The following is a 13,787-nucleotide window of genomic DNA, read 5'->3' on the forward strand; positions in this document are numbered from 1 at the left end:
TAAGCACTGAGTGTCAAGTCAACCACAAAGAAATATGCTTCCTCTTTTCAGAGCATCTGAGGTTTACCTAAGGAGCTATCTTCAAGAAAGAAGAGATACTTACATTACTGGCCAAAGCATCATGCAGCTTGGTGACAGGGTTAGCTGCAGTGCCAGAAGCAGAACCAGGAGGCAAGCTGAAGTCAGAGTCCTGAAAACAGCAAAACACACCAAATTCAAAGCCAGGCCCAAGGGCCACCCACCTGCTTCTCATGGTTAATGACTTTAGCCTGAATCATGACACTAGAAACTAAAAGGTGTGCTCCAGTAAGCCTTGCTGGAAGAGAACCAAAAGACACTTCTCAGCACTCAGCAGCAGGCAACCCCCAGAGGCACATGAAGGCTTAGATGGCCATAATTTTGTCCCTCACCACTTGCCACCCCAGCTGGTCCCTGGGACAGTATTTCCAAGAGGATATTACATGCTTGCCAAGACATCCCGAGTACCTGCTTTGTGTCAGTAACAAAAGCTATGACAAATCTACAGCTGGAAGCTTCCTCTAAATGCTCCTTCTGCCTCACACCACCTTTCACATCTCAACAAGCTCAAATCACCAAGAAGAGAGTATTAAATTCAATCCTCACTTTAGGATTTACTCCAAATTCAATGGGTGGCACAGGAAGTACAGAATCCACGTGAATTTCCACCCCGTTAACAGGGGGAATATTCCCTTCCAGCCGTTCCGTCCCCTCCGAACCCTTTCTGTTTTTCAGGGAGCGTTCGTTGCCGATTGGTCCAGGCTTGTGTTCCTTGTTCTGTCCTGAGCCTTGATCTGAATCCTTAACAGGAAAGCAGAGAGGCTGAGACACAAAGACGGCACACCCCCATCTCCAGCCTTAAAAATGCCATCAAGAACACAACCACTTCACAGGGGCTCTCGCTCTGCGCTCTGGCTTGGCTGCAAATCCAGATTACCTTTTTATCAGATTGCTTCTGCACTTGCTCCTTCTGGCAGTCAGGCTTTGGGTCCACCAGGCCAGCCCCATTCATCTCCTCTGGTTTGAGGGTGCCATATGGAGAACTGCGCTGAGACGAGGTCGCGGAGGACTCCCGAGACTCCGCGCTCAAGTCAATGCCACTATCCCCCTGGCTGCCTTTAAAGCCCTGCTATGCAAAGCACGAAATGCGTTAAAGCCCCGGACGCCGACCCAGCTCCACCGGGGGGGAAATGACCCCAGAGAACAACCAGACCACGACCCCTTTTCAAATCACACTCTTGGGTAACCGGCAAAGGAGTTGGGCCTGACCTGCAGCATCCCTGGGCTGCTGCTTCAGCTCTACACTACTGGACCATGGCTTCAGAGCGAGGAAAAAGCATCCCAGATAGCAACCAGGCTGAGACTGGCAAACTCATTTCAGCTGGGACCCAAAGCAGACTTGAGCTCTCGTCTCAGAGGTGAAGCCTTCAGGAACCTTCTCTTCCCTCCCTGCATTAAGGCTCCAGCTACACACTGCCCAAAGGCATGAGGCACACAAACATGACCTACAGGATTCCACCATCCTCGATCGCACTCTGCACCCAGCTAGGAGCATAACTCTGGAATAGCTCTATCAGCTCTCCAGATTTATACCCACATGGAACACCAAGAAGCCCTTGGCCCTCTAGGTCAAGATTTGAGCAGCATCAAGCCCAAATCACAACTGCAAAGACACAGTTTAAAACTGCACAAGCAATGCTGAGAGTTGCTAAGCACAGATGGAGCAATGAGAAGCAGAAGCCACCTACTTTAGTACTGGACATACACAGTACCTGACTGGCACATCTGGTGCCACGTACCTCAGTGGTGCCAGACTCAGTTCCATTAAAGGTATTGACAGGCTTGCTCCAGGAATCACTGCCAGGAGACTGAACAGAAAGAGCTGGAAGAGAACAGAGGGTTCACCTGCTTGAAACAAGTGTGAGTACATTATGTGCACCATGCATGTTGCACTTCACTTCTCACTTCCAGACACAAGACAGGGTGTTTCACCACCTTGGCCATCTGGCTGAGACATGGCACAGCACAGAGACAGGAGACTTCTTAGGGAACATGAAAACAGGCAAAAGAGCAGAGCTAGAAACAAGAGAGGCACTAGATACTGAGGGCTAGAGGGTGAGAAAACAGAGCTGGAGTAATTCAACTCAACAGGCTAGAAAATGCTGTGTAGAATCTTGATGTTATAAGAAGATCCAAAAAATAGATGTGGAGACTGCCATGGTTAACAACAGGAGGATCCAGCTTGGAACAGATGCTGCTGCAGATGTCTGCTAGGTCACTTCCCACCTCCAGATGCCTGCTGGCTCCCCTGCCACCCCCAGCGCCACACAAGAGGTTTTCTGTCTCCTCTGAAGCCATTTCCCGCACAGTGCAGCTCTGTGAAACACTCTGTAGGAGCCAGACCCAAACTCACCTGGGCTGTTGCTCTCCCAGATCTCCGTGCCCAGGCTGTTTGCAGACACTGTGACATCGCTCTGCTCCAAGCACAAGCTGTTCTGCTTCTTAGCAAAGCGAGGAGGGATGCGGGACTGCAGGACACGGGCCTTGGCTGGTGCCTGAGAGAGAGAAGGCACAGGCCATGCCACCTGGCTCCTGACCAGCTCAGAGCCTGCCTTTTCCCACTGCTGCAGTGTGAAAAGCCCCAGACTCATGCAACAGTTCTATCAAGTAGTTCCTTTTTTTGGTACACTCTGGCCACTGGGAGGTTACTCCACTCTAACAAGGCAGTGAAAAGAGATCTTTCACTGCTCGCTGCTGCACAGTATCCCACCACCTACAGCCAGCAAGGCTTGTAGCTTGTCTCTCAAGCTGCTGCTCTGGATGAGTATCACTGTAGAAACCCCTCCTTAACTCACAGTTCTGCTAGGCCACAGACTAGCCACTCTTTTTCAGACCAGTGGCCCCTGTGGCTCTACAGTTGAAACAGGTTTCTGGGGCCTAACAGAGGATCTGCACTACTTGGGCCAACTGCACATCTTCTGCTCACCCAAACACTTTTTTGGGGCCCTACTCCTCTGACTGCAGTCCAAACAACTTCCCAGGTGCAGCTCTTTCAGCCTCCCATTCCTCACCTGAGCAGCTTGCTCCTTCTTCCTCCGCTCCTCTTCCAGCAAGCGACGCTGCTTCTTGGTGAGAACCTCAATGAAGCCTTCGCCTGCCATGGAACCCACTTCCCCCTCCTCTGCAGCGGTGGGCACCCGATTATCAATGATGGCACCTGAGCAGAGCACAGACAGGGAAGCAGTGGTGCACGTGTGCACAACAGGAAGCCTCAGGACTGCAACCATTCCAAGCATGCATTCCAAATACTGAAAAGCAGCTCAGCCAGCAGCACTGCAGCCAAGCTTTGAACACGAAGCCTTGGCAGACTGTTGGCAGGGCTCTGCTCTCCTCTGCCTCAAGATGGGCAGATTGCAGGCAGGAGAGCTTGGGCATGTGAGCTGCATGGTGTCTGCAAACTTTAGGTGTACATCAGCCGAGATAAAACTTGGATCTTTCCAGATGTCAGCGAGGACAAAGCAGGCACAGCACCTCCTGAAAGCAGACTCATCACCCCTGGCTGCAAAACCTCAGCTCACAAACAGCTGAGTCATGGCCCAATGCCAAAGGCTTCAGAGCCACAAGCTCAGACTCTGATTCCCCACTCTGGATGCTCTTTCAACTTCCTTCAGCCTACACAAGCTATTTTGGACTTGAAATTTAACATCTTAGGTAGCAATATACAAATATTCTCCCTAAATTCAAAGCTTCTATACCAGAATTACTAGAAAGAGACTGGCTGATTGTAAACTCATCTTTGTCTTTTCCATTTTCCCTGTTCAGAGAAATGAACATTTTGTTTGTGCAAATAAATGGAAGAACTCTAACTTGATGTTGAAAATTGCACCGGACTGAATCAGTCTGGCTTGGACTCAGCCAAGTTCTGCTAGCCCTTGAAAGAAACAACTGGAGGAATTCACTCACTTCCATAGCTCAGCTCAAACTGGGACAAGGCCTCTCCCTTCTCACTTGTTCTTTGTGCAGTGGCTTTGGGCTCCTTCTCTGGCTTTTTACCCGGCCCCTCGACGCTCTCCGAGGTGGCACGGGAGGCCCTATCCAAGCTGTACATGGAGTGGCTGCTCCCACCACTGCTGCCAAGGCCTCCTCCTTCTTCTGGAGACCTGCAAGGAAAGACGAGGAGTATAAGAAGAAAAAACACCACACCTGGGCTGTGCTTTCTTCACCAGTGTCCTAATCACATAGAATCACAGAGTGTCAGGGGCTGGAAGGGACCTCCAAAGCTCAACCCCGCCTGCCAGAGCAGGATCTCCTATAACAGATCATACAGGAATGTGTCCAGGCAAGGTTTGAGTATCTCCAGAGAAGACTCCACAACTCCCCTGGGTGGCCTGTTCCAGAGTTTTGTCACCCTCAGAAAGAAGAATTCTTCCTCATGCTTAAATGAAACTTCCTATGCCTCAGCTTCCACTCAGTGCCCCTCACCCTAACACTGGGCATCACTCAGCAGAGCCTGGCTCCAGTTTCCTGGCACTCATCCTGCACATACTGATAACCATTGCTGAGGTCACCTCTCAGTCCCCTCTCCAAGCTCAAGAGCCTCAGCTCCCTCAAGCTCTCCCCAAGAGACTCCTCCTCTCACCCTTCCCCAGCCTCTGCTCAGCTGGAGCAAGGTTAAATTCCAAGCACACAGCCCATGGCAAGGACGATAGTGGGGAAGTAGGACAGAAACAGAACTATACCCACGCCCAGGGGTTCCACTGCCCCACACAGCTAATGCCCAGTCTGTCCCTGTGAGGAGAGCTCTTTGCTTCTATGCAGCATCTCCTGCCCTCCTATCACTTAAACTACACTACTGCCTAGAAAGGCAGAATCTTTGAGCTCCCTTCCAACCTGGAATTCTGTGACACTACCCTAACAGCTCCCCTCCTCCTTTGGCAATTAACACACATTTCTTGGCAAGTATCAAGTGAGGAGAAGAGGAATGGGGAGAAGCTGATGACACTGAGGGGAAAACTAAAGGACAAAAGAAGCTAAACTTTCCCATGGTGTTTCCACTGAGGACCTATGATGGGAGAGGAAGGACACAACAGGTCTGGAATTAAGGACCAGGATGTCCTTTGTCATCTTTCATGCCTCTATCAAGAGGCAGTCCAGAGTGGAGAGTTATCCTGGCCTCAAACTAAGTGAAAGAACAGCAGCACATCATGCCTATGGTCTCAGCAGCTTCCAGAAACCTGGATTCCCAGCACAGAAGCAAAAGCATCAACTGGTTGTAGAACAGAACAGACAACAATGAAACCTTGGATGTCGCATGGCTGAATAAATGCTGCTGAAGTCACCTCCTGGACGACAAGAAACCCAGACAGCAGCTCCTCCCCCACGGTCCAGCCCTCCCCCAGCAGCTCTACATCAGATGGCAGATACCTGCAGGTCAGAACTTTACCTTTTGCTCTTTATCAGTGTTCCACTCTGTTGGCTCTCGTATCTGGAAGCTGCTCCGACCCCGCTCCTGACGGCCTGCTCAGCAAACCCTGCTGGCTCGGCCTTGCGGCTCTGCCTGTCCACGAGGGGCCGCTGGCTTGAGAAGCTCCTCTTTGCCAGCTCCCTCTTCTCTCCCAGGTTGCCACTCCCGAGGCCACCCTCCAGCTGCCCTTCGCTCTCCAAGACCCCATCTCGCCTGTCGCGCCGCTCGCTGAAGTCGCTGCTCTCGGATGCTGTCTCCCACTCCTCGTTGGCGTGGTCGGAGGAGTTCTGGTAGGACAGCTCCGGAGATCGCCTGCTCGAGATGCTGCTCTTCTCCGTGGGGGGCAGCTTGGCTCTGCCAGGCCACTGGCTGGGCAGCAGGTTGGGGCCTCCTTCCTCAGCATTCCACTGCCCAGCAGACTCCCTCTCTTGCCTGAGGCGCCTGAACCGCGGCGGCTTGTCCTGGCGGGGGGGCCGCCGCCTCCTGAAGGGCCTGTTCTCGATGTTCTCCTGATCTGCAGAGTAATCCTCCTGGAAGAAGTGCCTCTTGTCATCCAGGTGACTCTCCTCAAACACCCGGCTGGAGAAGGAATCCACGTGTTTGTAGGAATCCTGGACGTAGTCCCTGTCAGACTGCTGCCTGCCCCCAAAAGCGTCCTGCGCAGAGGCGTGGCTGTACTCCTGCCACCCTGCGCCCCTGCCCTGCCACTGCCCGGCCTCCTTGCCCAGGAAACCCCTTCGCCCGTAGCCAGAGTTGCTCAGTCTTGGTGGCAGCGACCTCCCGAAAGCTCTTGGAGCCCTCATCTTAGGATCCAGACCATTGTGATCATCTGAATAGATTTTGTTGGACCTCCAGGACTCTTTGAAGTCTCCCTTTTTCAGGTCGCTGTCCTCCCTGTCCAGCGCGGAGCCCTCGTTGCTGTTCTCCGAGCCCCTCTGGCGCCGCCGCTTGGGCAGCTCCTCGTACTCGGAGCCCTCGCTGTGCGTCTCGCTGGCGATGCGGCGCCGAGGCTTGCCCCTGGGGAACTCCTCGGGCTGGTTGAACTCCCGCAGCCCTCGCCCGCGGTTGCCGCTGCGCTGGTTGTTGTAGACCCCCCTGCTGCCCACCACAGCGCCTCGGCCTCTGAAAGTGAACTCTCTGAAGCCTCTGCCTCGGCCTCGCCCTTGGCCTCTCCCACCGAAGGCTTGCTCCTCGTCGATGAAAATCCAGTTGTTTCGTTTGGTGGGAGGGAGATCCCCAGAATCTCTGGAGACTTTGTTCTCCCAGCTTCTTTCTGGCTTCTCTTCCTCCTCTTCCTCCTCCTCTTCCTCTTGAGATTTCTCAGCCTCTCGGGCAAGGCTGGCTTGGGAAGAACCTTTGTCATCCAGCAGGTAGCGAGGGGAGGTCAGTAAGGCTGCAGAATCCTCCGCTTCGTGTTCTGCTTTCTGCACAGCCACCTTCTCCTTCAGCGGGCGTGAGGTGTCCTCTCCCTCCAGCTTAACCTTCTCCATCTCCTTCTCCTTCTCCTCCACCTTGAGGGCTTTCAGGACTGGTTTCTTGATCGGGCCTGACCGCCGCGTCCTCCCCATCTGCTCCTGCTGTTGAGCGCTGCTGCTGCTGCGGTTCTCCGGAGCCCATTCTGAGGTCTCCTCAGCAGGCTGCTTGCCGTTAGCTCCTTCCTTCTTCCACGGGTCAGCACTGAACGTCTGCTCCTCCCTGGGCGCTTCCTCAGCAGCCTCTGCCGTGGTCTCTGCAGGTGTCTGATGGTGGCTGATGTCCCAGCCGTTGTATTCAGGCTTCTTCTCAGCTTGGATAAAGTCAGGCTCGAGGGGTGAACACCTCAAGTTGGCATGGCGGCTGCCAGGACAGGTTTCCTGCACGCTCTCCTGATGCTGGAACAAGAGATCTTGGCCTATCCTCTGAGAAGACAGGCAGCTGTCAAAGTCTGCTTGGGCCTTCTTGTCAAAAGCGTTCAAGTACTCCTCCCCTCTCTCCTCAAAGAGATTTCGCTGGGTGCTCAGAGCCTCAGGCCTTCCCGGGGAAGCAGCGTAACTGTCACTCCTGAGAGGGACACAAACCACAGACAACCCAAGTCAGCAAACGGAGCCCAGCGAGGGGCCAGGCTGGGCACACAAGATGGAAACAAATAACCTGGGGTTTGGTCTAAATCATGAGCAATGAGCCTATAAATAGCTGAATTCTGGGCAGATCTGTGGCCCCAGGCTGCACTACCTGCTTGGGCAAGCAACGGAAGACAAATGCAAGCAGGTCCTACGGTGAGCAGAAAGCTTAAGAAATAAAGGGAGATGCAGGCTCCAACAGGTGTGGAGGTCTGAAAACAAGGAATTGGTTTCAGAAAGCCTCAAACTAGAAGCATCCCAATTTTTGACTCATTGTTTTCTGTACTCAGGTAGGTGACAAGTGCCTCCCTCCCACTCAGCAGGCTCCAAGCTGGTCAGCATCAACTGGCATCAGATAAATCTCTGAATAGCTCAGTCTCTAAGCACCTCCACAACTCAACCACTCCACGGTGTAGAGGTGCTACCAGAGCAGTACCTTGGTCTGTTCAGAGAGGTCTCTGGGTTAACTCTGCACCTGCTTTTCAGTGAGGAGGTGACTTACAGCAGCACATCACAGCACACATGAGAACAGGGCAGCTGAGCACTCACCTGGCATGCAGTCCCTCCATGGTCACGCTGTCAGCCTGCTTCTGATGTGACAGGGAGTAGCCTTTGCCCTGCAGAGATGTGTAGCTCTCCTGGCCCCACACTGGCACAGGATCCATGGCAGCAGCTTTCCTTTCTGCCTGCCCTGCCTGGCAGTTCTGATCCTCAGACCGACAGCTGCTCCCCCCGATGGAGTCCTGCTGAATCATGGGCTTCATAATTCCTGCTCACGACAGAGTACAGGCCATTAACAGCAGCACCTCACAACCAAGAATTCACAGCCCCCTGCTAGCTGGACTCCACTTCCTTCCAGGGCAGCAGGTGACTGCAGCCATGGAAACCTTTCTGCTAGAGAGCAGCCTGTGCTTGGGTAAGACACAGCTAGGAAACAGCTGGAGTGATGTGGAAGGTGGCAGAGCTTTCGGAGCCCAGCCTCACACACCACCACACAGCAGCACTTGGAAGCAAGCAGGTGTGCAAAAACAAACCACAGTCTCGGGGGAGTGACTGATACATCCTGGTGTTTATATTCACACCTCTGCAGATCAGTAACAAGGTAGGAAGGTGCTAGAAGCTCACAGTTTAGTAACTCCACTATTTCTCCATCAAATTTCTTGAAGAGGGTGGTCTGCTACAACTTCAGATGATTACTGTAACTCCTAAACAACCTCTTCCTCCAAGGAGCAAGTCCTGCTTTGACAGCCACTAAGCCTCCAAAGTTCACAGGGAAGATCTACTGCAGTGCAGGGGATGGACAAACAGGTCTGCTCCCTTCCAACCTCCTCTGCTTCCTCACCGGCTTTCACTGCAACCAACTCCTAAGTCTACAGAAGGTTAATCACAACCAGTCAGGAAGCAAAGTCTGGACAGAAGTGAGATGGAACACAGCAACTACACAGAAGCCCAACAACCATGCTCGCTGCAGCTCCCTTACCTGAAGGGTGAAGGGCTGAAGGGTAGAAATCCACGGGGGTGCGACCCTGGGCCATGCGAGGGTCCATGTAGGAGGGCATCATCATCCAGCGGGGGTCGAAGCCCAGCATCTGGGGGTGCGCTGGGTAGAACGTCCGCTGGGGGTGGGAATGGGATGGAGGAGGGTAGACCTGCTGCTGCTGCCAGTGCTGCATCTTGTACAGCTGCTCCTGCAGGGAAGGAGGGACCATTAGATGCTGGTGTGCGTGGTGCCAGGAATCACACTTGCCAAGTGGCCAGCAGAAGGAAAGCAAGTCCCAGGTGATAGAGACCCAAAGCAGACGGAAGGAGGGTAGGGCAGAGAAGGACAACACACTGAACGTGGCTGATTTGTTGTTCTCCCAACACCACAGCAGCCAGCACGTGCTGCAGCCACATCTCACACCACCATGGGCCATGCTGGCTGGCCAAGCCTCAAGACTGGAGTTTGCATTTTGTCAACAGCTTCCTGTCAAACAGCACTTCCTGACTGGAAGCAAATGCTTCAGAAGATGTTTCTCTCCAGAGCAAATGTGATTATTCAGTTGTTTAGTGTGCATGGACATTGGTTCTACTCGTGTCAGCCAAACAGATTAGATCAGAATGCCCTAAACCCAACTAAGGGAGCTGTTCATGTTTTGTGCATCCTCCAGAGTGGTGTGCACCCAGATGCTCAACAGCTGGCTGGGCCCAGACACAGGCAGCAGCCTGCAAATGTGGGCTGCAAGTGAGGGGACAGCCACCAAGCCAGAGTGTAACTGGATCCTGCAGGCCACGAAAGCAAAGGCAGGGCCACTTCTCCCCACCAGCCACACTGCTGTCATCCTGCTCTGGTTGGTGTACTCAGAATTTAGGAGTCCTCAGATCCATTCCTTGAGCACAGAATGGTGGAAGGATCAGAAGGATCCATTGTGTCATCATTTACACCAGCTGCAATTTCTCAACTCCCACGACCACCTTTGGCTCCCCTTCTCCCTCCTTCTAGGGCAGCACAGAACCACCAGAACATCCTGGCTGACACCTTGGGGCTGGGTCCCACCTGCCATGTGCCCAGGTCACCTCCCTTCAGCTGAGGACTGTCATGATTCTAATGTGACTTGACATTTACCTTGTGCTGAAGATCCCAGAAGCCCTGTGTGAGGGGAGCTCTGTGCAGCAAAAGCAAACAGCTCCAATTACTATGGACCACATCTATTTACTGTCAAACATTCCACTCCCTGTTCTTACTGAGCTGACAAGAGTCAGAGGCTGCACTTGCCTCTGATGCAGAGCAAGAGGGATGCTCTTAAATCTGCACCTGACACATTATTGCAGCAAGAGAGAAACTCAGAAATGCAAAGACTGTGCCAGAGTTATCCAGAGCTTCAGCACCTTGAAGAAAACCTTTTGTTAAGGATACAAACACCACATTTTTGGGGGGGTCCTTTTCAAGGACCCACTGCTACCAAAGCAGCGATACAAGGCAGCTGCAACACAAACTGCCTCACACGCCCCAACACCACAGAGGGTAAGAGGAAAAGAGATGAAAACCTGCTGTTGTTCCAGCAACCATGACCCGTGGGATCATTAGCATGACAGCAAAGCCATCCAATTATTTTTAGTTTTAAGAGCATCTCCTGTAAAGAGTAACACTGGCAGCGTTTGCTGCTCTGCATCTGAATCAGGGAAATGTCAACTGTCCAGTACCAAGCAGAGGGAACAGCCACAAAAGAGCAATTACTGAGCTCCCAAGCAAAAGCCAAACGAGAGGCTCTTCACTCCAGTTTGCAGCAGTGTTGATTATATCACATTTCAAGTGGTTATTGTGTGAAGAATGGCAATTAACTTTGCATTATCTCCACTCTGGACATTCTGTTCCTTGCTTTGACTCTGCTGCCCGAAGGAGGTTCACTGCCTCTAGAAGAAAAGCTGAACCACTTCAGCCTGGACTCTCTGAGTCCCAGAAGAGGCTTTGAAATGAAACAAAAAATGAAACAATTAACACCAAACATATTTATGGTGCACAGAAAATACTGATTTGAAAGAGGCTCACTGGAAAAAAAAAGGTCTGGGTAGGCAGAAGATGAGAGCAGATGCAGAGAGGCAGCTCTCTGCAGAGGCAGGAGGTGGAAGTTGAAGAGAGCCCCAGCAACAGCTCCAGCACCACAGGGTGCAAGTAAATTTCCTGTATAGCACTGAAAAAGCCCACGGTAAAAACACTTCCAGCCCAGAGAGAGTTGGTTAGCTGCTCATGGGACTGTGCTGAGAACCAAACCATGGTTTGTTGGGGATCCAAAGGAAGAGAGGTGGGAGTGTCACACCTATTACCTGCTGCTGTTGCTGCTGCTGCTGCCTCTGGAATCGAGGGGGAAGAGACTTCTGGTATTTGTTGAATTCCTGGGCTGCGGAGGGAGCTTCTCTGAGCTCCTCCTCACTGCTGCTTTGGGCGGCTGCTGCTGCTGGGGCAGGAGTCTCCTCTTCCAGATACCCACCAGAGACATCCTGTGCCTGGAACTCAGGGGTGGCTGCAAAGAAAAGAAGCCTTGATGAACCCCGCTTGTGCCCAGGCTTGTGTGCACAGCACACAAGGTGTGGGCATGGCTGGCTGATGTGCTTGAACTTTGTTACATGACACACAGCACCTCACACACAGCCTTCCTGAGTTGCACCGACAGCTCCAGAGCTTTGCCTATCCTGTTTTAGTGATCAGTTCTGAGATCCTCATCTGCTACCAGCCTCCTGCTTCAGTGCTGGGGAAAAAAGCCAATTTCCCCTCTATCTCCTTAAACCTGCCAGCACTTATTGATAACCTATTTTCCAATCTGTGGCCAAGAGCATGTTCTCAGTATCATCATCCAATCACGAGAAGATCAAGAGGCTCATTTCCAGCAAGGTCTCTGCTAGCACAGCTGACTGAGCATAGATAAAGGCAACTAAAAAACCCTGCACTTGTTTTAAATGAGCTTTCACCACTGACCCAAAACACTCTGCAGAACATGTGAAGCAGATGACCTCTCAAGAGCAACTCAAGCACCCTCAGAAGGCTCCCTCCCACAAGAACTCCCCCACACTTCAGGTAAGAGCTGAGCGCAGCAGCCGGAGGGCAGGCAGGCAGCTCCGTACCTCTGCGGCAAGCGTGGCTGTTCTCCTGCCCAGCGCTCTTCTCCGTGCTCGGGGGCCGTGGGTCCTCACTCTCTGGCTGCTTCTGGGTCTCCACACTCTTCTGAGCCAGTTTGCACTTCTGATCCAGTTGTTTCAGCTTGGCAGCACAAGCTGCCAGCCGCTCCTCCCTGGCTCGCCGCTCCTCCTCCTCCCGGCGCTTCCTGGCTCTCTCCACAGCCTCGGAGATCTCAGAGTGCACAAACTTCTGTCTCAGTGGCACCTTCTCTTCTTTGTCCTCGAGTGACTGCTGTCTGAGAACACTTCCCAGGGCAGGTTTCTGCCAAAGCAAAAACATTCCTCAATAAGCACGACCCAAACATCTCCTGCATCCTGAGCTCTGCATCCCACGCTGAGAAAATCCCTTCCTGGCTGCCTGCTCTCCAACCTCATCCACACAAATCCCACTTTTGGTGGGGAATTAGTTACTGCTGCCTGGGTTCAATAGCTCCATTTTGTCACTGTGACAACCCCACTGCTCTGGAGCAGCTTCTCTTTGTTTTCTCTAGTGGAAGTACTATGCAGATGGATTTCTCTCCAGTTGGATATAAACGAAGAATTAAGAGCTCCAGCAGCATCCCTCTTTCAATAAACCATCAAACTGCTCTCTTAAGGACAGTGGTGGCACAGGCAGCAGCAGGAGCTCAGCCCACCTGGTACTCCGAGGCCGAGCTCCAGCCATTCAGCTTCCTGGGAGGCTGCTGGGAATCCTGCCCCTTGCGGCCGGGCCGGGCCAGGCTGGCTGAGTCGTTCCAATTCTTCCCTTCCTCCAAGGTGTGTTTGACATCTGCACTGTCCACAGAACTCAGCGATAGCTGCCGCTGCCTCCTGGGGTCCCAGTTGCTCCTGCCATGTAAATCAGCTCTGTATTACACTTGCAACTTGTCTCAAAAATGCACCTGCAGTCTTGCCAAGCGACAAAGGCAACTGACTGCAACAGAAAGGAACCATTGCAGACAGAGAAACCCACCAGAAGCAACACAGTTTTGCCCCTGAAGTGCCTAAGGACTAACAGCACTATTGTGCAGCAAGAGGCATGTCCTGGCACTCAGCTTCAAGGTGCACATGCATCCTTGAGGTCCACTCAGAGAGTGGCCACTGGAATCAGCAAAGCATGAGCCAAGAGGATTGTGCCTCAACATTCAGAACGTGTTTTAAGAGGATCAAGGCACGGAAACAGCTGCAGGTGCAGTCCTTTCTTACCACTTCTGTCGTCCGTCTTTAAGAGTTTCCTCCTCTTCCTCATCTTCACTAAACTTCAGTTTCTCAGAGTAATCCACTTCATCATGAATGCCTACAAAGGCAGGATTGGAGATGGGATGTGTCAGAGATAGAAACAGTTCCCTTGTGCTAGTACATCTTAGGCACTAAATCAGAGAACATACAGGTCTGGTATCAACTACTTGGAAAGCTCAATGCCCCCCAAAGGCCTGGCATCCCTACTTGGAAAGCTGAATGTCCTCCAGAGGTACTGGAAATGCTGTGAGTGGTGTGCACCCAGATGCTCAACAGCTGGCTGGGCCCAGACACAGGCAGCAGCCTGCAAATGTGGGCTGCAAGTGAGGGGACAG

At 52.5% G+C, this 13,787-nt stretch overlaps 1 protein-coding gene across 6 annotated transcripts in view; it reads right to left on the reverse strand.

The window, feature by feature from the left end:
- PRRC2B (proline rich coiled-coil 2B) overlaps positions 1-13,787 on the reverse strand; it is a 46,028-nt gene that overhangs the window by 13,335 nt on the left and 18,906 nt on the right. For 5 of the 6 annotated variants that reach the window (XM_064171322.1, XM_064171323.1, XM_064171319.1 and 2 more), the window contains exons 10-23: positions 13,420-13,510; positions 12,870-13,062; positions 12,181-12,496; positions 11,386-11,582; positions 9,062-9,269; positions 8,131-8,350; positions 5,462-7,522; positions 3,982-4,178; positions 3,090-3,235; positions 2,432-2,573; positions 1,818-1,900; positions 956-1,144; positions 625-819; positions 104-190 (exon numbers count right to left, since the gene is read on the reverse strand). In XM_064171322.1, the coding sequence (XP_064027392.1) occupies positions 104-190; positions 625-819; positions 956-1,144; positions 1,818-1,900; positions 2,432-2,573; positions 3,090-3,235; positions 3,982-4,178; positions 5,462-7,522; positions 8,131-8,350; positions 9,062-9,269; positions 11,386-11,582; positions 12,181-12,496; positions 12,870-13,062; positions 13,420-13,510 (4,325 nt within the window). The remainder of the gene's footprint in view (positions 1-103; positions 191-624; positions 820-955; positions 1,145-1,817; positions 1,901-2,431; positions 2,574-3,089; positions 3,236-3,981; positions 4,179-5,461; positions 7,523-8,130; positions 8,351-9,061; positions 9,270-11,385; positions 11,583-12,180; positions 12,497-12,869; positions 13,063-13,419; positions 13,511-13,787) is intronic. The other variant, XM_064171324.1, reaches the window with a different exon arrangement.

This window comes from Pogoniulus pusillus, chromosome 35, assembly GCF_015220805.1.
Source record: "Pogoniulus pusillus isolate bPogPus1 chromosome 35, bPogPus1.pri, whole genome shotgun sequence".
NCBI classification, from domain to species: Eukaryota; Metazoa; Chordata; class Aves; order Piciformes; family Lybiidae; genus Pogoniulus; species Pogoniulus pusillus.